General features: G+C 47.7%; 1 protein-coding gene across 29 annotated transcripts in view; it reads right to left on the bottom strand.

The window, feature by feature from the left end:
* The window catches only part of LOC119972565 (girdin-like), a 649,171-nt gene that overhangs the window by 171,581 nt on the left and 451,789 nt on the right, over positions 1 to 25,801 (bottom strand). For all 29 annotated transcript variants that reach the window (XM_038809673.1, XM_038809681.1, XM_038809689.1 and 26 more), the window contains exon 20: positions 14,031 to 14,308. In XM_038809673.1, the coding sequence (XP_038665601.1) occupies positions 14,031 to 14,308 (278 nt within the window). The remainder of the gene's footprint in view (positions 1 to 14,030; positions 14,309 to 25,801) is intronic.

Genomic DNA, 25,801 nt, shown 5'->3' with positions numbered 1-25,801 from the left:
CGGGGAATGGAACCTGGGACCCTGGTGCTGTGAAGCCACAGTGCTAGCCACGTATGCTACCGAGCTGCCCCAAATCAATTATCCAAGACCGGATCATATATAGGACCTTGGATGATGTGCTGCGAGAAAAACTGTTATAAAATGACAACCTCACGCTGGATGCCGCTATCAGGATGTGTCAGGCAAGTGAGCTCTCTAAGCAGCGGATCGGGGCCTTTCGCAAACTCAATTCTGGTATTGATCCAAGAAAGGATTTTGGTGCTACTAGTATAAAAGAAAGATGTGGCCTTGATGTTGGTGGCCATTTAGAGCTCTATGGCATGCAGCCGGACACACAATAAGGTCTCGAGGCAGACATTTTCAGAACACAGCTCAGCACTGGCAAAAGAAATGTGTCGTGATGGGGCGGCCATTTTGAGTAAATCAATAAAAGGCATCAGACAACACATGGTCTCCATGGGGCGGCATTTTGAATGCAGCAAGGAATGTGGTTTCGCTGATGTCCGCCATTTTGGACAGCAGATCCTATCCGCCATTTTGTGTCCGAGCTGTGGCAACGGATACTCGCTGAAAAGATGACAAGGACTGTACCGGTGTGGCAGGAAGGGGCACTTTGCTCGACGCTGCAGAGTTGATCGGCCAGTGCAAAGGAACCCGAAGCAGGACAAACAAGTTGATCACCGGCCTGCCATGAATGCGGTTACAAGAAATGACTGAAGCGTTTTGGCTGGCCTCGGCTAAGAAGTGACGCGCACCGTTTGCAGTCACAGTGAGGCACAGGTGGGGACCATCGAGGACAGGTGGATGATCCCAGTAATGCTAAAAGGTACGGTCATCAAGTGTAAACTTGATACGGGAGCGAAGGCCAACCTAATTCCGCTCTCGCTGGTGCAGCAGCTCAAGACAGTACCTCACATCAATCCAGCAGGCATCATTCTCAAGGACTAAAATTGGTGTCAGATTGCGACTGTGGGAGAATGTGAGCTGGACTTCATCATTAAGAAGGTAACCCACAGGATACGGTTCTCCATAATAGCGGCGGAACGCGAATCACTCATTGGTATGCAGGCCTGTGAACAGCTTGGGCTAGTCAAAAGAGTATATGCTGCAGATTGCATGGAGTTTTCCCAACACATCTCTGTGGAGGCTATTTCCAAGGCACATCCGGAGGGATTTCAGGGGTTTGAGACCTTTCCGTTCACCTACAGTATATAACTGAAGGAAGACGCAAGACCAGTGGTGCATGTGCCCAGATGGGTTTCGGCCCCGTTGAGGGAGAGACTCAAGGCTGAGCTAGAGTGGATGACAGACCTAGGTGTCATCAGGCGCATTGAAGAGCCAACAGACTGGGTGAACTTGATGGTCTGTGTATAAAACTGGAATGGGGACCTGAAAATCTGCATGGAACCCAAAGACATCAATGCAGGCATCAAAAGGGAGCACTATCTCAAAGCAAAAAGGGAGGAAATTGTGTGTGAAATGGCTGGGGCGACGTGCTTCAGCAAGCTGGATGCGGAGAGAGAAGAAATGAGGGAACATGACCAGCTAACTCAACTCCTCATGATGAACATAGTAGTAATCATACTCCTGTCCTCAAGCTCCTCTCCAGTTCCCTCCGCATGAAAATTTCTGTTTAAAGGGGAAATAGATGGGAATGGAGATTGCAGCTACAATCCACGAAAAATGTCAGGACAAGCACCAAACATCTCTTAGTTAATTGTGGCTTTTCAAAAATTTTGCACGAGACAATCACCATTACATAACAAAGTTTGGCTTCAAAAGATTTTCCATTAGCCATCACAAATATCAATGGCAGCATCAATCTCATGATTGCCATTTTTGTTGTTCCTGAATTTACTGTGCTCGAATGTGAAAAAAGTCACAGATTACCAACTTATATTTGCATTAATTTTGTACAGCTGGATGCATCCAAGCAGAATTGTATTTTACAACTAGCTTTGGAAACTACTGCAGAACTTGACAATCAATGCAAAAAGAGTGCTCTAGTAATGAGAACAAGCAAGGAAACTGAGAAATTACTCAACTTTTAAGATGGGTTGGTGTTGGGACCTCAACGTTTCACAATATACATCAACAATCTGGAAGGAGGAACTGAGGGCACTGTTGCTAATGTTACGGGCCAGGGTTTAGAATTTATCAGGCCAAAGTGTATCATGGAGTTCACCTGACCCATAACTTTAAATAGATTTTGGTTATGGGGAGCACAAGGGCCCATTTTACAGGTGTGGTGGAACAGAGAGCTAAAGTATGTTTAAACAAAAACAATGTTTATTCTATGAATCCAGTTAACATTTTTAAACACACAGTAAACATCTTAGCAACTATCAACTCAAATACTCCCCCCCCCCAAAAATACATCACTCTATAAGTAACCCTTAATCTTTCCTTGCAACATCCATAAGACAAACACCCTCGATAACACAGAGATCAGGTTTAAATTCTCTACTAAGAGCAGTTATTACTTTTAAATTAGCAAGTGATTTGAAGACATTCCTTTCATAGAGAGAGATCAGAATTACACCTTGTTTCTCTGGATGCATCTCCCAATCTGCAAAACGAAGCCAAACACACCCTGTAGCTGCCAGCCCAAAGCAAAAGTAAAGCGGACAGACAGCCCAGCTCTATCCATACTCTGACATCACTGCAGTTATTTGATCAACACCCAGTTCTTAAAGGTACTCTAACATGACACTAAGTTTGCAGATGATACAAAGTTATGCAGAGGGACGGGTAATATTGAGGAAGCAGGGGTCTGCAGAAGAACTTGGACAGGCTAGGAGAGTGGGCAAAGTGGCAGATGGAATACAATGTGGAAAAATGTGAGGCTATGTAGTTTGGTTGAAGAATTGAGGCACAGACTATTTTCTAAATGAGAAAAGGCTTAGGAAATCAGAAGCACAAAGAGACTTACGAGCCCTAGTTGAAGATTTTCATAAGGTTAACGTGCAGGTTCAGTTGGCAGTTAGGAAGGCAAATGCAATGTCGAGAGGACTAGAATACAAGAGCAGGGATGTACTTCAGAAGCTCTATAAAGCTCTGATCTGACTCCATTTTGAGTACTGAGAGCAGTTTTGGGCCCCGTATCTATGGAAGCATGTGCTTGCCTTGGAAAGAGTCCAGAGGAGGTTCACAAGAATGATCTCTGGAATGAAGAGCTTGTCATATGAAGAGCAGTTGAGGACTCTGGGTCTGTACTCGCTGGAGTTTAGAAGGATGGGGGGTGGAGGGGGGGGGATCCTATCGAAACTTACAGGATACTGAGATGCCTAGATAAAGTGGACGTGGAGAGGATGTTTCCACAAGGAGGAAAAACTAGAACCCAGAGGCACAGCCTCAGACTAAAGGGATGATCCTTTAAAATTCAGATGAGGAGGACTTTCTTCAGCCGGAGGGTGGTAAATATGTGGAACTCTTTGCCACAGAAGGTTGTGGAGGCCAAATCACTGAGTGTCTTTAAGACAGAAGTATATAGGGTCTTGATTAATAAGGGGATCAGGTGACCTCCGGTGGTGGCCATGGAGTGAGAGGTCGTACATTTGGTGGCTCCCGCTCAAGGTGGATTTTTTCAGCCTTTTCCACACCTGATGGGCGAAGTATTTGAGAGTCACACTCATCTGGTGTGGCTGTGGATGTATCCATTGACTAGGAGTGGTGCAAGAACGAAAGAGCTGCTGGAGCAGGGGAGTCTTCGTGGTATACCATAGGATAAAATAGTGGAGGGCAAGGGAGCTGCCCTGCCCGTCCAATGGTCAACGGAGCAGTTAATAGAGTTCCTCAATGAAGAGTTCAGCAGCAGAGGAAAGGGGCCCTGGAAGACCTAGCCAAAGTGGGGGAATCGATTAAGTCTGGGATCGAGCGAGTTTAGGAGGCGGTGGGGGAGCACGAGGAGCAGTTGGCCTCATTGGTGGCCGAGATGGGAGTGATGCAGGAGACCCAGAAGGAGAAAGTGGAGGATCTGGAAAATTGCTCCAGAAGGCAAAACCTCAGGATTATTGGGATGCCTGAAGGCATTGATGGTGTGGAGGCCGGTGTGTACGTGGCAAAAGTGCTGGAGAAATTGATGGGGGAGGGGACCTTTGACCGGCTCCTGGAGGTCGACCGAGCTCAGAGAGCGCTAATGAGAAGATCACAGACAGGCGAGCCACTGAGGGCGATGGTGGTGCAGTTGCACCGCTTTCTGGACAAGGAGAAGATTCGTCGATGGGCGAGGCAGACTAGGAAATGTACCTGGGAAGGGAACGAGCTGGTGGTGTACCAGGACCTGGGAGCATAACTGGCGAAGAGGAGTGCCGAGCTTAACCGGGTTAAGGCTGCCCTCTTTAAAAAGGGGGTCAAATGTGGAATATTGTACCCGGCCCGCCTATGAGTGATTTTCCAGAAGCGAGAGTATTATTTCGGCATGCCAGAGGAGACGATGGAGTCTGTGAGGGACAATGGACTGGGAGGAGTGTGAGGACATTGAACTTGGGAAGAGTTTGCGTATTCTTTAAATTTTTTGATGGTGGGTTGGTTGCATGGCAGGTTTTTTCATGGTGGAACGATGCACCTTTTGTTACTCTTCAGGGATGTATGGTAGAGGGGAGGGAAGGGAACTGGGGGAGGTAGGGCAATTGGAGGCTTTGGGGCCACCATGCTAGCTGGATGGTCTAGCTAACGAGAGTGAAGTGGGGGCTGGCAGGAGGCAGGCATTGGGGGGAGGGTAATGGGGCTGGTTCTTTGTTTGAGGGTGGGGGGCAAGGGGTGGAGGGTTGCTGATAAGGGTGTGGTGCAGTTGGAAAGGGATCGATGACAGTGGACATCCAAGGTCGAGCCTGAAGGGTCGCGTGACATGGGCTGGGGCTGGCTCAATAAGGGATATGGCTGATCGGTAGGGAAGGGGCGCGGGGAGCCCCACAACCAGACTGGTCACGTAGAACACATGCATGTTCGTGCATCTGAGGAGTCTGAAGGAGGATATAGCCTTTTTGCAGAAGATGTACTTAAAGATAGGTTGAGGAAGGGATGGGTGGGGCACGTGTTTCATTTGGGGCTAAATATATATGAAGACTAGGGTGAGTGGCGGTGTTGGTTAATAAGCAGGTGGCGTTCGAGGTGGGGAGCACTGTGGCCGATCCGGGGGCGGGTTAGTGGAAGGTTGGAGGGGATGCCGGTTTTTCTGGTAAACGTCTATGCCCCAAACTGGGATGATGTAGATCAGGTGGAGTGGGAGCACCTGCTGGATGTGTTCAGGCAGATGTTTGTAGATTGGGTCCCCGCAGTTGCTGTATAAGGTGCAGGTCACGGGTTTGCGGATGAACCGAGTGAGTGTGGGGTAGTTTAGACTGTATCGGGGGCCGAGGCAGGTGTTAGGGAAGATTCCTCACTTGGATTCACACCAGCTGATTATGGCGGGGGATTTTACCAAGCTAGGACTTGTTCAATCTCAAGTCGTCTAAGGTGTTGGCAGTCACAAAGGAGCTGAATCGGTTTATGGAGCACTGGGTTGGGGGGGGACCCGTGGAGGTTGCAAGGCCGTGCACAGGGTGATAGACGGAGATCAAACGGGTTTTGTGGAGGGGAAGCAGTTGACGCTGAATGTAAGGAGGCTGCTTAATAATGCCTTCAGAGGGGCAGGAGTGGAGGTAGTGGTGGTGATGGACGTGGAGAAGGCCTTTGATCAGGTCGAGTGGGAGCACAGGGTGGAGATGACGGTGGCAAGGGTGAGTAGCTTCTTTGAGAGGGTGGAGGATAGGTGTGGGCAGTGCGCGGGGTGGGGGGGGGGGGGGGAGAGGCAGCGAATCATGTCCACATGTTCTGGGCGTGTCCAAGATTGAGGGAATTCTTGGACGTGATGTCCGGTGTGCTGGGTATGGAGGCGGTCCCAAGTACAGAGATGGCAATATTTGGGGTGTCGGAAGACCCGGGGGTGAGAGAGGCCGATGTTTTGACCTTTGCCTCCCTGATAGCCCAAAGACAGATGTTGCTCAGGCGGCGGGACTCGGAGCCGCCGCGGGGATACGAGTGAGTGACCTGGCAGAATTCCTGAAGCTGGAGAAGGTCAAGTTCGTCTTGGAGGTTGATGGAAGCCGTTTATTGATTTCGTTAAGGAGGTTTGAGAGGTCAGTAAGGGGAAGGCGGGATATGGGGAGGGAATGGTATTAGGGGAGTGGGGGGGGGGGATGTGCAGGGAAGTGAGTGTGGGTTGTTCACAATATTGTATAGTTGTTCTTCTGCTTTTGTTTATTTATATGAAAATACCTTGAATAAAATATTTTTTAAAAATAAGGGGATCAAGGGTTATCGGGAGAAGGCAGGAGAATGGAGATGAGGGGGAGGCAGTGGCGTAATCGTATTGTCACTGGACTAGTGAACCAGAGACCTACAGTAATGCTTTGGGGATAAAGTTCAAAATCTGCCATTGCAAATGGATTTGAATTCAATAAAAATCTGGAATTACGAGTCTAAGGATGAAACCCAAAAACCCATCTGTTTCACTAATGTCCTTCAGCGAAGGAAATCTGCTATCTGGTCTGGCCTACATGTAACTCCAGATCCAATGTGGTTGACTCTTAACTGTCTCCTCAAGGGCAATTAGGGATGGACAATAAATGCTGGTCCAGCCAGCGACACCTATGTTCCATGAATGAATAAAAAAAAAGAAACATATCAGTCATGGCGGAGCACAATTGATGGACCGGATGCCTAATTCTGCTCCTGTGTCTTACAGTTTTATGGTGTTATGAATTCCATTGAGAAAAAAAGTTTGAGGAATGTCAATTTCAGTCCTGTTACCATGTAAATCTCATACTTCCATGGAAGCAGCTATGCAACAAACATGTGAAAATATACTTTTTTTTTAGAAAGAGCTTTTTTCCCCAAATTTTGAAGTCTTTCAAAATTCACTTTGTTGACAGATTATAATTGCTATTTTTTTAAATGAGCAGTTTTATAAATAAGCAATTTAATGACAGTAGAGATTACAGGAAACTGGAGATTTAACAGATGCCTAACTGCTATACTGCTTGGTCAGACAACAGTAATACTATGTTCTGTACAGTGTGAAAAAAGATTGCAAAAATATACGTCCACAATCAATTATAACTAGGCCATCTTTATGGTTCTGCTAAAATTCAGCTTTTCTGAGAAGGTTCATGATCTGACTGATTGCTTGTTTAGAAGAGTCATGGATTGAAGTGTTACTGTCCAGTGAACCAAATTTGAAGGTGGGGAGCAGGAAAAGGAACAGAAGGAGTGAAAGAGATATGGAGTAGAAAGAAGAGTACAATAGAAACATAAAAGTGGAAAGAGAGTAGGAGAACAGAGAGAGGGGAGGGAAGGTAAGGAGGGTGAGAGAGGGGGAGATGAATTAACAAAGAGAGGGGGATGGGAAAAGTGGGAGGAAAAAAACAGAAGGCAGCAGGGACTAGGAGAACAGGACGATAAAAAGGTTGGGGGTGAGGGGGAGGAATGGTGAAAGTAGGGAAGATAAAGGATCTTCCCAAAACTCCGCTCCTTTCTCAAGTCTCCTCTGTTCACTCTTTTCTCCCTTGGCTCCTCCCACCCTCCACTCACCAAATCCATTCTTCTCACCCTTCCATGCTCACCAACTCTCTCCATTTGTCACTTCCGCCTCTTCACTTCTTTCACTTTCCCCATCTCCTTCAGACCCAGCTCTGCCATTCGCCTCCTCTCCTTTCTCAATCCCCTCCTCAACCTCCTGATCCTTCCTCTCCTCTACTACCTCCGTCCTTCTTGTCCATTCTAATTGTTCCCTTCTTTACTCTCCTCTTCCATTGTTATCTCTTCCTTTTCAACCCTTATTCCATGTCAACTCCACTGTTCTTGCTATTTCCTAACTGTTTGAGGGTGAGGGGCACCAGGGCCCAATGTGCATTTGGAGGTGACATTATATACATCCATAAAGGGTATATTTTACAGTATTGTTAAATTAAAACAAAAAAAATACATATTTAAGATTAATGCAGGGCTGAAATTCTCTGGTGAATTTCTGATGGTGAGATTCTCTGGTCCCACCGGCAGTGCACCTTCGCCCGCAGGTTTCCCGGCAGCGTGGATGGCTTCAATGGCAATTCCCATTAACAGCGGTGGGAGCAAAGAATCACTCTGCCAGCGAATGACACGCCACCCCCACCGCCGGAAAACACATGGCTGGGAGGCCGGAGAATCCCACCCCAAATGTCTGCATTAGCCTAAAATAGAGAACAACGGATGGGGAACCCTGCAGGAAGTCCATTAAAAATCTGTTGATTTTTTTATTTAAAAGAACACAGAATTAGATAAAAAAAGAACTATGGGCAGGATTCTCCGTTGTTCAACACTGGAATCGGGAAACGCGATTGAGTTGGGAATCTGTTCTGACGCCGAAAGCGAGGTTGGCGCCGGTTTCATGCCAAATCGCAATTCACGGGTGCCCCGACAGCGGCGTCAATTCGTTCCACTCCATACATGCAGTAAACACCGTTGGCATCTCATTAGCGGGCCTGTCCTGGTATTTTCCTGGACCATCCAACAGGGGGGAAAATTCCCGACGGTGAGGGGAGGGGGTGGCGGTGAAGGGATGACAGGCTGTGGGGACGCCCCACAAGAAAGGGTGGTATCCAGGCATGGCTCGCCACTGCCGTGGTCTGCAAGGCAACCATCTTTCTGCGCACCCCACTGATCACCCACCTTGACCCCTGGTTCCAGAGTGCCACCGGCTATATGGGTGCTCTCAACCCCGCACCCCATCCTCCCACCCCACCTTCCCCGCACCCCAGCCCCCCAACCTACGGCCCCGCTATACCATTCCCCCAACTGGCCACCACCTGCCAGCGGGGTTTCACGCAGCCCACCCAAGGGCAACATCCAAGGTAGCCTCTACAGGGAGGCACCGGATGGGTGCCGTGAAGTGTACCGCTGACAAGGGCAGCGCCAACTGATAGTATCTCTGGCAGCAGGGATGGATGCCATGACCAGAGGACCCCACCGTGACGGACACCGATGGGGCCAGGGGTGTGGGGATGGGAGGGCAAAGTTTGCAGTGCCAACTTGGATCACAGTGTAGCCTATTGGACCTGGTTGGGCATGGGGTACACACTCTGCTAAGGTGTCGGCCTTTCACCCCTGCAGATCATGGATATTGGAATACAACCAGCAATGGTGGCCTTCCCCCTAATCACCGCAGCCCTGGGGGATGCACTGCAGCTGTACGAGCTGAGCTGGAGTTGCTTGAGGAGGAGGAAGCTGCAGCAGCACAGCACACCCCAGAGGAACAGGAGGCAGCTGCTGAGGATGGAGAGTCAGTCACCCAATAGGAAGAGGAGGAGGAGGGGGAGGAGAGGGTGCAAAGGAGGTGCTGCATGAGGCCTTGTGTTTACCAGCAGCGCTCATCATTCAAGGACCTGCTGGACCTGTCAGGCGTCAAAGACTCCAGCTGAGCAGGGAGACAGTGCGCCATATCTGCCAGATCATGGTGCACCTGGCACACCGGGGAAACGGGGAAGGACATCTGCTCCCAGTGGCTGTCAAGGTAACAGTCGCCCTAAACTTCTCCACAAGGGGTCCTTCCAGGTGCCAAGTGAGGACCTGTCCAGGATCTCTGATCCCAGTGCACAGGAGCATCTGCACCTCATAAGAGGCCCAATACATCCATTTCAATATGGACCGATCCCACGGGATTTCCCGGGCAGCGGGGTTCGCTGCCATCACCAAGGTGCTCTAGGTCCAGGTGGTGAACAACGTGATGCATGTTGTCCTAGGAGCTCCTGCAGATGACAGGCCGCTCTACACAAACCGAAAGGGGTTCCACTCGACGACCATGCAGCTGGTGTGTGATCATCAGATGCGCACCATACACGTGTGTGCCCGATACCCGGGCAGTGTGCACAGCGCCTTCGGGCTGCACACTTATCGAATCCCGGCCTTTTCGACGCACACCCGTGGCTCGGGGATTGGCTCCTGGACAATAGAGGTTATCTGTTGCTGTCGTGGCTGATGACGCCTACCTGGAGGCCGCAGACTGATGCGGAGACAAGCTACAACGACGTCTATGCCGCGACCAGGGGCATGATCTGGTGGTGATTCGGCATCCTGAAAATGCGGTTCAGGAGCCTGGACCACTCTGGAGGGGCCTTCCAGTATGGTGCTGGGAGGATCGCCCGCATCAAGGCGGCCTTATATTAGGGCCTTACAGGCCCTAACGTTACATCTAGGTGGATCCCCAGACAGTATATAAGGATTGGAGGTGGCCTGCCATGATTCCAGCCGTGGGTCCCCTTTAGCAGATGTCCTACGGGGCGACTGGGCCTAGATGGGCCCAGCTGCTGCTCGGGTGTCCCAGGTGGCATGGTGCTGCCCTGTTCTTCCTGCTACCCACCAGATGCGCCAGGGACAGGAGGGGATGGGGATGGGTGTGTGTGTGGGGGAGTCAGAGGTGTTGCGGTGATTTGGCACTTCCCCTGAGAAGTTGCAGGCATAGGCTCCATCACATCATCCTCCCTCGTGGTGCCCGATAGCCCCCAGGCTACTCCATGGGACGCGAGTTCCCCCGGAGCTCCCCCGTCACCTGGCGCTGCCAGTATTGGAGGCCCACGGCTGTATCGGCCAGGGTCTACATGCTCACGACCATAGGGAGTGGACCACTTCCGACTGGGTGGGACAGCGCCACATCATCCATTGACTGTGCCACCACCTTCTGGGTCTGTGCCACATCAGCCAACGCGTGGGCAATGTGGGGGTTGCGAGGGTGGTGCAGGTGGTATTGGACGTGTCATGGGGAGCCGCAACACAGTGGGATCGCCCTTCCTCGCCCGGCACTGATCTCCACCACGGCGACTGCCCTTTCCTCGGGCCCGCCGACCACTTCCAAGGCCCTCTGCTCTGCCACGGTGAGGGGCTGCAGGTTTGTCGGTCCCCCTCCAGTCTTTTCCTGCTCCCAGCGGTTATGGGGAGGGGGTGTTGGTATGGGTGCCGACATGTGGTGCAAGGTGGGGGTTCTGCCGTCCTTCGGGTTGGGGGGGTGGTTACGGGTGTGTGGGAAGGGGATTGATGTCAGGGACATAGTGCTGCCGAACCACCGTGGCCGCCCTGAGGAGGCCGTGCAGTTTCTTCTGGCACTGCTGGACATGTTGCTCGTGGTGTTTACAGCCTCTGTCACCTGCGCCCAGGCACAGCTAATGGCAGGCGCCGGCAGCCTCCTTCCCGGGTCGGGGTGCAGGGTCGGCCACCTCTCCTCCAAGGCGTCCAGCACGGTCTCAAGCTCGGCATCCATGATCCTTGGTGCCGTTCTCCTCGCTGCCATCTTGTTGACTGGGATGGTGTGTGTGGGGAGTGAAGTGTGTATATGTGGCTGCAGCTTGTCAGCCTCCCGAGTGTCAATAGCGAATCCGGCACCGTCTCTCATTAGAATCGTTTGTGTTCCACGTGGCGCCGGTGCTAGCCCCTCAATGGTCGCTGAATCGGTCCGGGTGCGACGCCAGTTTTGCTATCGTAGAAGTCTGCAAAACCTGCCCCGCGTCAACACTTAGGGCTGGATTCTCTGATTGCTGACACCGAAATTGCATTCGGCGACTGGCCGGAGTCCATTTTGACGCTGTTATCGGGGGTGGCGTCGCTTTTAGGATGCTCCGTCCCCTCATCGCTGAGTACGCCGCATGCATTGGGACGGCCTCAGTTCATCACCTGAAGCCCTCACCTGATGCTCCGCCCCCGATGGGCCGACTTCCCAATGACGAGAGGCGTGTGTGCTCCTAGTTTTCCGGGACGTCGCCTGGCAGCTGCGGACTGCGTCCAGTGCCGCCTGCACAGTCAGAGGGGAGAGCCTTTCCCCTGGCCGAGGGGGTTTCGGCGGGGACTGGTGGGGGGTGGTGAGGAGGGTTACAGGGGGTCACTATCTGGCAGACCGGGTCTGTGCGCAACCGGCGCCATGCTGTACGGTGCGACCGCTGCAGGTCACCACCGTGCGCATGCGCAGCCACAGTCCTGGCAATTCTCCATCCGTCTCTGCAGGGAAAGTCAGGGGCTTCACTTGGTGCTGCTGTTGCGCCCCCCCCCCCCCCCCCCCCCCCCACCCGCGGAGCATTGGTGCGGGGGGCGCAGCGTACTTTCTGGTCATAAGACTGCACACATGTTCCGGACAAAGCCTCAGAATCGGAGAATTCAGCCCTCAGTGTCAGGAATGGAAAATTCCACCATACCCATGGGATTTCCTGCCCCCACCTCTGCGAGACCCAACTCTTGCCCTCTGCCACCACCTGGCCTGTTACTGACCTCCATTCAACCCCACCAGGCTTGATTTTCACCCCCATCCCCAAGGCCAGACCTGACCCAATACCCCACTCCATCCTGATCTGACACTTCCCTCCCCAGACACCCAATCCACTTCCCCTCTCGGTCCGACCCAACATTCCCCTCCCCAAGACTATGTGACATGCTCCCCGCCTTCCCAAGGCTTGACCCAACCTGACACCACCCCCCCTCCACCTGAAAAGGCAGTAAAGAAAAGGGGGGGCATAGCTTCCTTGCTATGAGTCTACAGCCCTCGGCACTCAAGCCCAGGCATGCTGCATTGCCCAGATCTCATCTGGCCAGACTGAGTAGGTCAGGCGCCATAGGAATGCCTGGATTTCAAGCTAAGGACTTTCAAGCAGAATGCCAATCTGACTCAATTGTCACTCTATCGGAATTACAGCCATTAATTTGTTAACAGAGCTAACACAGGTAAACCAGAAAGTTACACTTATCATCCACTGACCACGCAATCAATATGACAAGTTTATATACTTGTTTTCCGCTATCAGAGTGAGTAGAGGAATTTATGACAGAAAACGCTGAATCAATGTGTGACAAATGTGGCAACAAGAAATCAACTGTGCAGTGAGGAATTGTACACAGATATACGATTTGCAGTAAAATATCTGTGGGATTCATAGAAATTAGTGAAAATTAGTTAGCCATGATGGCTCAATAATGAGATGATATTCTTGTAGAATACATCTTCTATGAATTCCAAACAACAGTTTGAAGATTGGATTATGTTCTGGAGCTTAGCTCAATTATCTTCACACTTCATAGTCTTGAAGTTTATATGCAGTTGGGTTACCTCCCTCAGGAGTAAGTTGGACAGAATTGATAAAACGACATATTAGATATGGGTTATGACCTTAGAGTGAGTTTTTACTTGTTTCTTTATTATTTTGTAGTAGAACTATCTGAATGTAAGTAAAGGCTTCTTTGAAGGTCTAGCCATGTGATCAGAATAATGCACCAGGTACAGAATCCAGAGGTCAAGCAAATTTATGACAAGTGTTATAGTAACATATCTTATGTCAGTCATGTGTCAGTGTGAATGCTGTTTGGCTGTGACACTTTTCCATGAGTGCTTCAATAAATACACCTTGAATTTGATTCCATATAAAGGTGGAATCCGGTTCCGAGTGGAACCAGAATAGCAGGAGTGTTTTTGCCTGGAGAAATTAAACTGGATACTCTTTATCATCAGGATAATGACCTAACAAACATGAGAATTGCATAGTTTGTACTTTTGAAAGTCAAGCATTGTTAGAAGATAAAGAGGCACCATGCCAATTTCCCACTGGCAAGAATCAAGATCCACTGAAACGAATATTAAATCAGGCAGTTGGAATCAAAGTCACTAAAATACTTCACACTAATACCAGGAGAACAAAGTAAAAACAATTCAGGCAAATTGCCTGTAATTAAGTGATTAGTAATTAAGTGATAATCAAACTTTATCAAAACTCAACAACGTTTTCAAAATAGGTAACAGTTTCCAACCAACAACCTTTCTACTGTGTGAAGGCAACAGTGAAGATAGCTGCTTGACAGCAGAAGATAAAGAACGGATACTGCTATTCAGAACAAATGTTTCCTTGAAAAATAGGGGACGATGAACCAAAATGACGGCAGAGTAATACCTTTAAGGTTAATATTGCTTGGCAATTCTCTGAGTTCTCCACAAGATGACTTATATATGTACCTGATGTTTGAATGAATGAAAATCTTAAAAATACCTGTCCTCAAGATCTTTATGTTCAACTTCTAAATTTTTATGAGTAAATTTCAGACTTCCATGTCTGTTGATGAGAGCCTCATATTCTGTTGCCTGATGCTCATGTAACTTCGCTAGTTTTTCATGATCTTTGATAAGTGAATCATATAGTAATTTCAATTCCTCTTTTTCCTTCATCAGTGATTCATTCTCATTCTCCAATGACAATTGTTGATTCTGAAGTTGAGAATTCTGAGTCATCAAGGATGCACTTTGGGAACTAAGTGTAGAATGTTCCACCTATCAAAGAAAAGTAAATTAGTTATAACTTTAAATCGTCCAACAAACCTAGGACTAATTTTAAAAAGCCCAGGGTAAACAGTTCCAATAAATGTCCACTTTTTTTCTGAAATTAATAAATAACCAAGATTTTTCTGCAGCGGGGCATACGCTGTTTTATTTTTCCCTGCACATTTCAGCTCAAAAACATTCATTGTGCAAGTTGTTAGAAGTGAAAAATCACAAAATTGCAAGGGCTCCTGGCACGTTAGTGAACAATAGAACCAACACTTTTATCATCTTAACCACTGAAATGTAAGGATTCAGAAAGAAATGGAATGGCAGGTGAATTAGAGCAGGTGAAAATAAGACACAGAAAGATAAATGTACAGAGGGAAAGAAAGATTGAATGGGGAGAGACAGGAAAGACAGAGAAAAAGTAAGGAACATCTTAATACTAGCAGAGATCTGCAATTGATATCTTTTTTCCAATAGTAATTCTTTAAATCCCAACCCATTGCATTCCATTCTTCTCATTCCTTTTATTCCAATCAGGAGAGGGGTATGGATAGGCAAAGAAGTCCGCAGCAAATCTTTGAGGCTCTGACAAGAGTGTTTCAGGATAGCACTAGCCTGTCACAGCTGTAGCAGAGGTTTTAGTCGCACAAGCAAGCTGAAGGAGAGGACCTGCTCTATATGAAGTTGTTTGTTTGCATCCTCCTCTTGGACCCATCCTTCAAACAAGCAGGGGTATGCAGCTGAAAAATTATCTACCTGAAGCATTGAGGGATGAAGATGTCCAGAAGAAGTTGAGATCTAATCTTTCTTTAATTTTTTTTCCCAATGAAGGGGCAATTTAAGGGCAGCATGGCGGTGCAGAGTGTGGTGATTGTATATCTGTGTAGATGCAATACAACTGAGCAAGCACTAGAGGGAGCACAGGAGATATATAAATACACACAAACAGGAAGTCAGGACACACTTCACAGGAACGGGTAGCAAGACAGACTAGCAGCATAGATGTAACTTTAAGTTAAGCACTGAAGAGAGAACAAACTCACAATAAAGCATCTACTTCAACTTTAAGACTACGAGCTTTATTAAGACACAAGGAACAACACATGGTACCAGGAGTGGCTTCAGAATGCTTACAATAAGATTACACAAGCTGCAGACACAGAAAGACCAAAATGGCAAGGAAAACTCCTACCGGACATTCGACGTGGGAAGAGTTCGCTAATTCAATGAGATTGATTGGAACCCGACCTCAGCTGAACACAACCGGTAATTTAAGTAACGAATGGAAAATATTTAAACAAATGTTCGATATATATATCATAGCTAATGATTTAAAAGCAGCCTCAGAAGAAATGAAAATAGCACTGCTCATCGCAGAACATGAAGCTAAAGAAATATATAATGGCTTAAAATACTTGAAAGGTGAAGACAGAACCAAATTAGAAGTAATACAGAAAAAATTTGAACAGTACTGTATGCTCAGAGACCAAACTGCACAGGGACTGAGTGATGCAAAACTCAAACAATCACTATGAGAACAGAAAGGGTTCAGTCTAGAAATCGCAAGTGAAAAGTCCAGATCGAAAGGAAAAAGTAACTTGAACTTTTCACAAAGAAAAAACACTGAAATCCAGTCCAGATCAAAAGGAAAAAGTAACCTGAACTTTTTAAGAAAGAAAAAAATGCCGAAATCCACTGTAAAATGGCACCTGAGCACATTTTACAGTCTCTGGGGAACAAAGGACAAAAATCTGCGTCTGCGCATGTAAAAAAAAATTTGGTCACGGATGGTTCTGCACAAGCGCAAGCCACGCAGGCCCAGTTGAAAGGAACGATTGCACCATTCGAAGATGGTTTTGCGCATGCGCAAGTGGCGCATGCGCAGTGGACAAAAAACTGCACAGTAAAGGAAGACCGACTTGCGCATGTGAAATCGATTCCTTTTAAAAAAAATTTAGAGTACCCAATTCATTTTTTCCAATTAAGGGGCAATTTAGCGTGGCCAATCCACCTAGCCTGCACATCTTTGGGTTGTGGGGGTGAAACCCACGCAAACACGGGGAGAATGTGCAAACTCCACACGGACAGTGACCCAGAGCCGGGATCGAACCTGGGACCTCGGCGCCGTGAGGCTACAGGGCTAACCCACTGAGCCACCATGCTGCCCGCGAAATCAATTTCTACGCATGATATCACGAGCATCATGATGTCAGAGGACAGGACCACGCCCACTTAAAAAAGGGAAATGCCCGAAAATTTAAAACAAGAAACTTAAAGCTGTAAAACCCAATTTTCTTACCTCAAAAGACAGAAAAACGCCTGAACTTAGACCAGCAGTTGAAGATAACTCTCACAACACCCTGGAAAAAGCAGTCTGCACCACCCAAAGTGAAGAGAACAAAAACAATTCCAAATCAAAAAAAGACGAAGAAAACAATACTAAATCCAAAACAAAAAAAAAGATGATTTGTTTTTCGAACAATACTACTCAGGCATGGCTGAGTTATTCGGATATGCTGATCACAGCATCAGCAACACGGTCGCAAAGCTCAACACGACTCTACTCATGGTAGCTGAATCCAATACCATGATGCCACGGCAGATCGTCGATACATTGGATGACAGCAATACCTAAGACGAAGACGACGCACCCAGAGAGCACAGAGAGAGCGATGACAGGCTCCACAGAGAGAGCAATGAAAAACTCCACAAAGAGAGTGATGCGAGCCTCCACAGACAGCTCGTTGAAAGACTCCAAAATGGAAGCAAGAAGAAAACACTCCCTAGCGAACACCATGCATGAACAAGACCATGAAGGGCAACCCACCATATCTGAGCAACCACAAGCAGGCTATGAAAGTCTACCAAGCTCACATAATCAAGAAGAAGACAATGTAAATCTACCCACTGCATGCAAAAACAGTGACAATGTGATCACACTCGACATACAGGAGGTGCAGGATCACAGCGAGACTGACAGATCTCAGCTCGTCTGTACAGAAGCACAGAGTAGGGCTATACTCATGAGTCCAGAGAGACCACATCAATTGCAATCTTGAAGATTTTGACTCCAGAAGAGGAGCACCAAGAGTCCAGAGAGACCATGTCAATAGAAATCATTAAGATTTTGACTCCAGAAGAGGAGCACCAAGACCAACAAGAAAATGAAAATTGTGAAGAATTTGACTCCAGAAGAGGAGCACCAAGAAAGCAAAGAGGAGGAATTAAATCCACCACAAATGACTGATGTCACCAGCATCAATGCAACATCACATCATTCTCACCATTCTCTAGACGAAACGTTCAATGTAACAGATACCACAAAGGACACTCGCACCAATAACTGTGACAATGACTCAAATTATCCACACGGGACACTCATTGAGCACAACAAGAAAACAAAAACCACAAGAAGCACAGCAGAAACAAGAACAACAACAGCAAGAATAAAAGCAACATGAAGCGCAATAAGAACAAAAATCGCAAGAAGCACTGCAGAAACAAGAACAACAGCAACAACAAAAACTACAAGCACAACAACAAAAACTACAAGAACAAAAACAACAAGAAGCATAACAAAGACAACAACAAGCACGACAAGAACTAAGACAGAAACAACAAAAACAACAAGAACGACAATGAAAACAACAAAGACAGAAACGACAAAAACAGCAACAAGAACGACAATGAAAACAACAAAGACAGAAACGACAGAAACAACAACAATGAAACAACGACTTGTACAAAATGGTACAACTCTGCACATGAAGGACAAAGCCACAGCACACAGTAAAACAATGACAAGACTACAAACATGCCATGGGATGACAACGAATCTCACAAACTCACATCTGCTCCAGAACAAGCAAGCACACCAGCTTTCAAGGCAGATGACATACTAAATTGATACCACAAGCACAGAAAAAAGTCCATGTCAGTCAACATCAGTGGTTCGACCATTCAAACACCTCGGGATGACGTATTGGTTACTTAAAAAACAAGAACACCGACAACATTCAAAACAGAGTTGCAATATCAATATCACCACGTCAACAACGAAAAAGAAAAAACTCAACCAACAAATTCATCAAGTTTGGACTCATAATGTTTTCATTAAGATTGGACTCATAAATAGGCTTTGTAAAATATCCAATATCACCATCACTTGTATAGATACACATATCATAAGTAATCTAACTGTTTTTACAATTTTCTTTAACAATCTACAGAAAATATGTAAAGAAAAAAGGGGGGATGTGGTGATTGTATATCTGTGTAGTTGCAATACAACTGAGCAAGCACTAGAGAGAGCACAGGAGAGATATAAATACACACGAACAGGAAGTCAGGACATACTTCACAGGAACGGGAGCGGGTAGCAAGACAGACTAGCAGCATAGATGTAACTTTAAGTTAAGCATTGAAGAGAAAACAAACTCACAATAAAGCATCTACTTCAACTTTAAGACTACGAGCTTATTAAGACACAAGGAACAACACACAGAGGCTAGGACTGCTGCCTCACAGCACTGAAGACCCGGGTTCGATCCCGGCCCCGAGTCATTGTCCGTGTGAAGTTTGCACAGTCTTACCCCTACAACCCAGGTGTAGGTGAATTGGCTACGCTAAATTGCCCTTTCATTGTGACAAATTGGGTAATCTAAATTTATTTTAAAAAAGGGGTCAGTTCTGCATGGCCAATTCACCTACCCTGCACATCTTTGGGTGGAGGGGGTGAGACCCATGCATACACGGGGTGAATGTGCAAACTCCACACGGACAGTGACCCGGGGCCGGGATCGAACGCGGGTCCTCGGCACTGTGAGGTTAACCACTGTGCAAGCGTGCCGCCCGAGATTTAATCTTTCTTTGATGCATGTGATTAGATCATCTGGATCAGAGAGAAAGACTGGATGCCTAAGACCAGGAAAGAGGCCACCACCAGGGAGATGGTTGTCGGTGCTGATAGGGATGTAAACTTTAGGCTGAAGTGGCAGGCAGAACAGGTTGCTGCAGAGCAAGCACAGATCCAATCCAAATCAAACCTTGCAGCTGAACACGCCCGAGGGATACTCCAAAAAGGTGTTGGAATTGTAACGGGATTGGCACTTCAAATGAAGCTGCCCTCACTGAACAACCACAGACCCCGCAGACATCAGGTACGGCGATCCCATCCAATGCAATTCCATTCCTCCTTTCTCAGCAGAGAATATACAGGCGTGGTCAAGGCAAAGGAAGTGCTGAGGCCCTTTGCTGAAAGACTGACCATGGAAGGAAATCCACCGTTGCCAGTTTAGGGATTATGGCTAATGTAATAGACATGCCTCAAGCAAATGACAGCATCCACATCCTTATCCCGCCAAGGAATCCAGATAGGGAGCCAAAGTGTCACCAATATGTTTATAACCGATATCCAAACCAGATCCAGAGGATTAAGGCCACAGATGGTTTCACCTTTGCCATTTGCATCAAAGGAGGACCTCAGACAGCTTAAATTGGTCAATGAAGACATCAGTAGACTTCACCGCTAGTGGAATGCCCAACATCCACCAGCCCAGTACAATCTGATGAAGGAATCCAAATAGGCATGTAAACTGAGTTATTAGAAGAAGTTCAGGAGGGGAATGATATTCTCTATGGGCCAATTCATGACAATAGAAGAGGTGAAGCAACTCATTCTTCCTGGCAGTCTCAATCGTCAAATGTCGATAGCGTTTAATGATCAGGTGGGGCAGCAAGCAACGAAAAAGAAATTGCAAAATTGCGCTGATCAGACATCGGTGTTACTGGCCTGAGGTTACTGCCGATATTGACGGCTACTGTCAAAACTGAGAAACGTACTTTGGCCAAAGCAGAGAACCAAAGCATGGGATCCTTGGTTGCCACTGGATCTTTAGAGGTACTTGCAATGGATTTTATGGTCCTTGACTCCAGTAGCAACATGACCGTGCACGTTCCCATACTTGAATATCTTCACTATGTTTGGGAGACTTACGGTTGCCATATTTGGACACAACCCAGTTGGTTTTGTGGGGGGGGGGGGGGGAATCTTATAGGTCAGAGCCACCCGGGGAGGGGTCGAATATGGTGGAGGTTATGGAAGGCTTTGAGTGTCCCAAGGTGGAGGAGGAAGATCGGGAAGAGTTGGAAGAGCCTTTGGGTGTGGAGGAAGTCCTGACAGCTATTGGGCGAATTCAGACTGGTAAGGCTCCGGGGCCTGAAGTGTCCCCAGTGGAATTTTATATGAGGTTTGCAGGATGATTGGTACCATTATTGGAGGAGACATTTGAGCAATTAGTAGCATGGGATTCTCTTCCCGAGACATTGATGCAAGCGTCCAGTTCGCTTCTATTAAAAAAGGATAAGGATCCAGTGGTCTTTAGGTGTAACTGCTCGATTCCCCTATTAAATGTGGGTGCTAAGATGTTGGCAACGGTACTGGCACTAAAGCTGGAGCAGTGTCTCCCTCAAGTTATTAGGGAGGGTCAAACGGGTTTTATTAACGGTTGGTGATTGTCCTCAACGTGCTGCAGTTTTTGCACTAAATGCAGAGAAGACTTTTGATAGGGTAGAATGGGGATATTTGTTTGTGGTACTGGAAAAGTTTGGTTTAGGGCCGCAATTTGTGTCATGGGTACGATTGTTGTATAAAGCACGAAGGCTGGTGTCCGCGCAAACAATGTGAGTTTGGGGTATTTTCAGTTGAACAGGGAAACGAGACAAGGATGACCTATGTACCCCCCTCTTGTTTGCCTTAGAGATAGAACCTTTGGCCATTGCCCGGAGGGCTTCAGATAGGTGCAGGGGGTGGAACATAGGATGACCCTGCATGCTGACGATCTTTGACTGTACGTGACAGACCCGATCCCCACTAAGGGTGATATAATGGCGCTGCTGAGGCACTTTGGCTCTTTTTCAGGGTACAAATTGAACCTGGAGAAAGTGAGTGTTTCCCGGTTACTCCCCCGGAGAGCGGAGTTAATCTGGGGATGTTCCTGTCCCAATTAGCGGGTTATCATATCAGGTAGCTAAGGGTTCAGGTAGCTCGTGACTGGGCCCGGCTCCATAAGTTTAACTACGAGCTTGAAGTGAACACCGATTTGCAAAGGTGGGACATTCTCCCTCTGTCCCTGGCGGGCATGATTTAGTTGGTCAAGATTAATATTTTACCAAGAATTTTGTTCCAGTGTTTGCCAGTTTTTCTTCCGAAGTCCTTTTTTAAGGTAGTCGAGAAAATGATTTTGTCCTTTTTTTGGGTGGGCAAAGTGGCAAGGATTTGAAGAACAGTCCTTCAGAGGGACTGACAGTCAGGGCTTGGCATTACCCAGCTTGATATATTATTACTGGACGGCGAATGTGGAGAAGGTGGTGTTGGGGTGTTTGGGTGGGGGGGGAAATCAGGAGGCTACCTGGGTATGGATGCAGTCAAAATCATGTAGGGGTCTGGGTTGAGGGTCCTAAAAACGACCTTGCTCCCGTTCTCACAGTTGAAATATTCCGCAGATTTGGTGGAGTTCTCCACCCTGAAGGTATGGAGACAATTTTGATAACACTTCAAATTGGGGACGGTATCAAAGCTGGCTCCGATCTGCGTGAATCATATATTTGAGCCTGCGAGGTTGGATACTATATTCGGGGAAGAGGGAAGAGAAGGGTTTGGAAAGAATGGGGGATCTGTTCGTGGAGGGACGGTTTGAGAGTTTAAAGTTGTCGGAGCAATTTGGGCTCTCATGGTCTGACTGGTTAGATACCTGCAAGTTTGTAATTTTGCGAAATGGATCTTTCTGACATTCCCTGTGGCACCAACCTCGCTGAAGGGTTCTTTCACTCGCAGGGTCAGAGGAGGGGAGTACCTTGGTTATCTTTGGAAGGATTATGGCAGAAGACGCAGTATCAGTGGAGGGGGTTAAGACCAAGTAGGAGGAATTTGAGCAGTTGTCAGAGGATGTTGTGTGAAGTGAGGCCCTGTGAAGGGTGAATACCATGTCTTTGTTTGCAAGGCTTGGTTTAATACAGCTTAAGGTAGTGTATAGGGCTCATTGACTAGGTCTAGGATGAGCAGGTTTTTTTGTGGGAGTGGAGTGAGCATTGTGGGAGAGGTCCGGCTAACCATGTGCACATGTTCTGGTCATGTCCTAAACACGTGGGGTTCTAAATCTTCTTATTTAGCACCATGTCGGCGTTCTGAAAATTTAACTGGAGCCCTGTCGCTTAGTGGTCATATTTGGGGTGTCAGACTTGCTGGAGCAGCAAAAGGGGGGCAGATGCTGATGTCCTGACCTTCGCCTGGCTTATTGCTCGGAGGTGAGTGCTGATGGGATGGAGGTCAGCTTCTCCACCCAGTGGCTCAGTGTGGCTGGGGGATTTCATGGAGTTTCTATACCTCAAGAAAGTCAAGTATACCATGAGAGGAGCAGTTGAGGGATTCTACCGAATATGCCGGTTCAGTAAGTAATTAATAAGACATATTACATGCTGGCTTTTATTGTATGGGGATTGGAGTACAAGAATAAAGAACTCTACAGTTGTACAGGGTTTTGCTCTGGACCTGGGGTAGTGCGTGCAATTTTGGTCTCCACATTTAAGGAAGGATATACTTGCATTGGAGGCGGAACAGCGAAGGTTCACTAAATTGGTTCCATGGATGAGGGGGTTGTCCTATAATGTGAGACTGAGTAAATGGGCTTATATTATCTGGAGCTTGTAAGGTTGAGAGAGAGAGAGAGGTAATCTAATTGAAATTTTAATGGGGTTTGATAGGGTGGACGTCAAGAGATTGTTTTGCTTGGTTGGGAATTCTAAAACACTGGGGGCACAGCCACAGCATAAGCGGTCAATCAGTTAGGAGTGAGATGAGGACAAACTTTCACTCGAATGGCTGTTAATCTTTGTAATTCTCTACCTCAATAGGTTATGGATGCTCCATTGCTGAATACATAAGGCTGGTGGTCTCTTGGGGAATTAATTGATATGGGGAGTAGGCAGGAAAAAGTAGTTGAAGCCCAAGATCAGCCATGATCGTATTAAATGGTGGAGCAGGCTCAATGGGCCATGTAGTCTACTACTGCTCTTATTTCTTGTGTTCTTGGACAGTATCCAGAGTTCATGAGGAAGATCTTTATATCTGGGAGACAAGATAATCTGGGTCATGTTGTCATGGGAAATGAAACAACAGGAACTTCACCAATTAACTCTGCTATCCGACTGGATAGAAATCATGAGTTGTGGGGCAGCGCGGTAGCGCAGTGGTCAGCACTGCTGCCTCACGGCGCCATGGTCCCAGGTTCGATCCTGGCTCTGGGTCACTGTCCATATGGAGTTTGCACGTTCTCCCCGTGTTTGCGTGGGTTTCACCCCCACAACCCAAAGATGTGCAAGGTAGGTGGATTAACCACGCTAAATTGCCCCTTAATGAGAAAAAATGAATTAGGTACTCTAAATTTTTTTAAAAATCATGAGTTGTGCTTTTGACAGTCTCCTGGTGGATCGGGAGTGTCATGTGAACGTATATTGTAAATAGTTTGTTCCTCTGAGCTACCCTCTTCCATTAATGTTTAAAAAGGTCTGGGCTGGGATTCTCCGAGCCTACGCTGGAGAGATTCCCGCAACGCCGCTCCGATGCGGTTCTCCGGCGACCAGATAATCGGCCCCAGTCGCGCGCAGCGCCGGTCGGGGACCGTTGAAAATGCCCCCCCCCCCCCGGCAATAATCCGCGGTTGACCGGCCAAGTTCCGCCGGCATGGTTCCAACCTGGTACCACCCGGCGGGAGCTTGGACCCACGGCCGCTGTCCTGGTGGGGGGTGGGGGCAAGTGGATCAGACTCCGGGGGGAGGGGGGCTGCACGATAGCCAGGCTCGCGATCGTAAGCTACTGATCGGCGGGCGCACGCAATCTGGAGGGGGCCTACCTCCTTCCGCACTTGCCCGCTGTATGGCTCAGCCATGTTGCGCGGTGCCGGCGCAGAAACAGCCACCACGCACATGCGCTGGCGTAGAAACAGGCACCACGCGCATACGCCGGCACGGAAACAGCCACCACACGCATTTGCAGAACCGCGCCGGCAGTGCAGGGCCGTGAATCGGCACCGAAGCAGCACTCGCCTCCGTGCTGGCCGCCTGTGGCCCACTGAATCGCTGGACCAACAGGCCCGTTGACACCGGCGTGAAACATTCCGGTGTTTACGCCGGCGTCAACACTTGGCAGAGATTTTGGGAGAATCCCGGCCCTGATGTCTATAGAATAAAGAATCCTTGTTTTGTAATCTTCTTGTAGTTCAGGTGCTTGAATCTAATGTTGCGGTACATTTCCAGTAGAAGATCTCATTAATTGGAGTGAAAGGAAAGAAGAATCAAAATGGAATGCTTAATTATTTCGTTAAAGGTAACTTTAATGTTGTCCTTTTTTTCTTGTAACTTTTTGTGACTAGGGCAGTAAATTTTCTATCATATCTTTTCATGTGAAAATTTCTTTTAAAAAAAAAATCATTTTATTCAAACTTATATCAAAGTAGGTTACAGCAGATAAACACCCCGGGAAACATTCTTCCCAATAATCAACTGTACAGTTTGTACAGATTTTCCTCCCTTTTCACCCCCGCTCCCATCACCCCCCCCCCCCGACCCTGTGACGAACAGCTCCTCAAACACGGTTACAAACATCCCCCACCTTTTCTCAAACTCCCCTGCTGAGCCCCTTAACTCATACTTTATCTTCTCTAACCGCAGGAAATCGTACAGGTCACCCAACCACGCTGCTAACCCCGGTGGCGATGCCGACTGCCACTCCAGTAAATTTCGTCGCCGTGCAATCAGAGAGGCAAAGGCGAAGACATCTGCCTTCCTCCTCTCCATGAACTCTGGCTTCTCTGAAACCCCAAATATCTGCCACCAAAGGGTGCGGGTCCACCTCCTCCTCCACTGTCCTGGCTAAGACCGCGAACACTCCTGCCAGAATCTTTCCAATTTTTCACAACCCCAAAACATGTGCGCATGATTCGCTGATCTCCGCCCACACCTCACACTCATCTGCTATCCCCTGAAAAAATCCACTCATTCTCACCCGAGTCATATGCACCCTGTGCACCATCTTAAACTGTATCAGGCTCATCCTTGCACAAGAGGAGGTCCCATTTACCCTTCACAGTGCCTCACACCATACTCCCCAATTGATCTCCATTCCCAACTCTGCTTCCCATTTCTCCTTGATCTTCACCACCTGCTCCCCCAGCCACTTATATATATCCCCAATTCTTCCCTCCCCTTCCACATCCAGAAGCAGCAGTCGCTCCAGCATGTGAAAATTTCTAATTTCAAACTACATTACGTAAACCCACTCTGTGAACAGATCCAACCAGTTAAATATTTTTTCAATAGTTGCTCTCACTTATCTGGATTTTCATAAGACACTCAAATTAACAAAATAATTGGCCCTTAGACTTTTCACTGATAAAATCCCACTGAGGTGTCAAAAAGCAGTCTGCTTCCTCCCTTCTATCT

Source organism: Scyliorhinus canicula, chromosome 1 (genome assembly GCF_902713615.1).
Source record: "Scyliorhinus canicula chromosome 1, sScyCan1.1, whole genome shotgun sequence".
In the NCBI taxonomy this organism is placed as follows: domain Eukaryota; kingdom Metazoa; phylum Chordata; class Chondrichthyes; order Carcharhiniformes; family Scyliorhinidae; genus Scyliorhinus; species Scyliorhinus canicula.
Note: the sequence above shows the minus strand (reverse complement) of the source record. Positions and strands in the feature narration are given on the sequence as shown.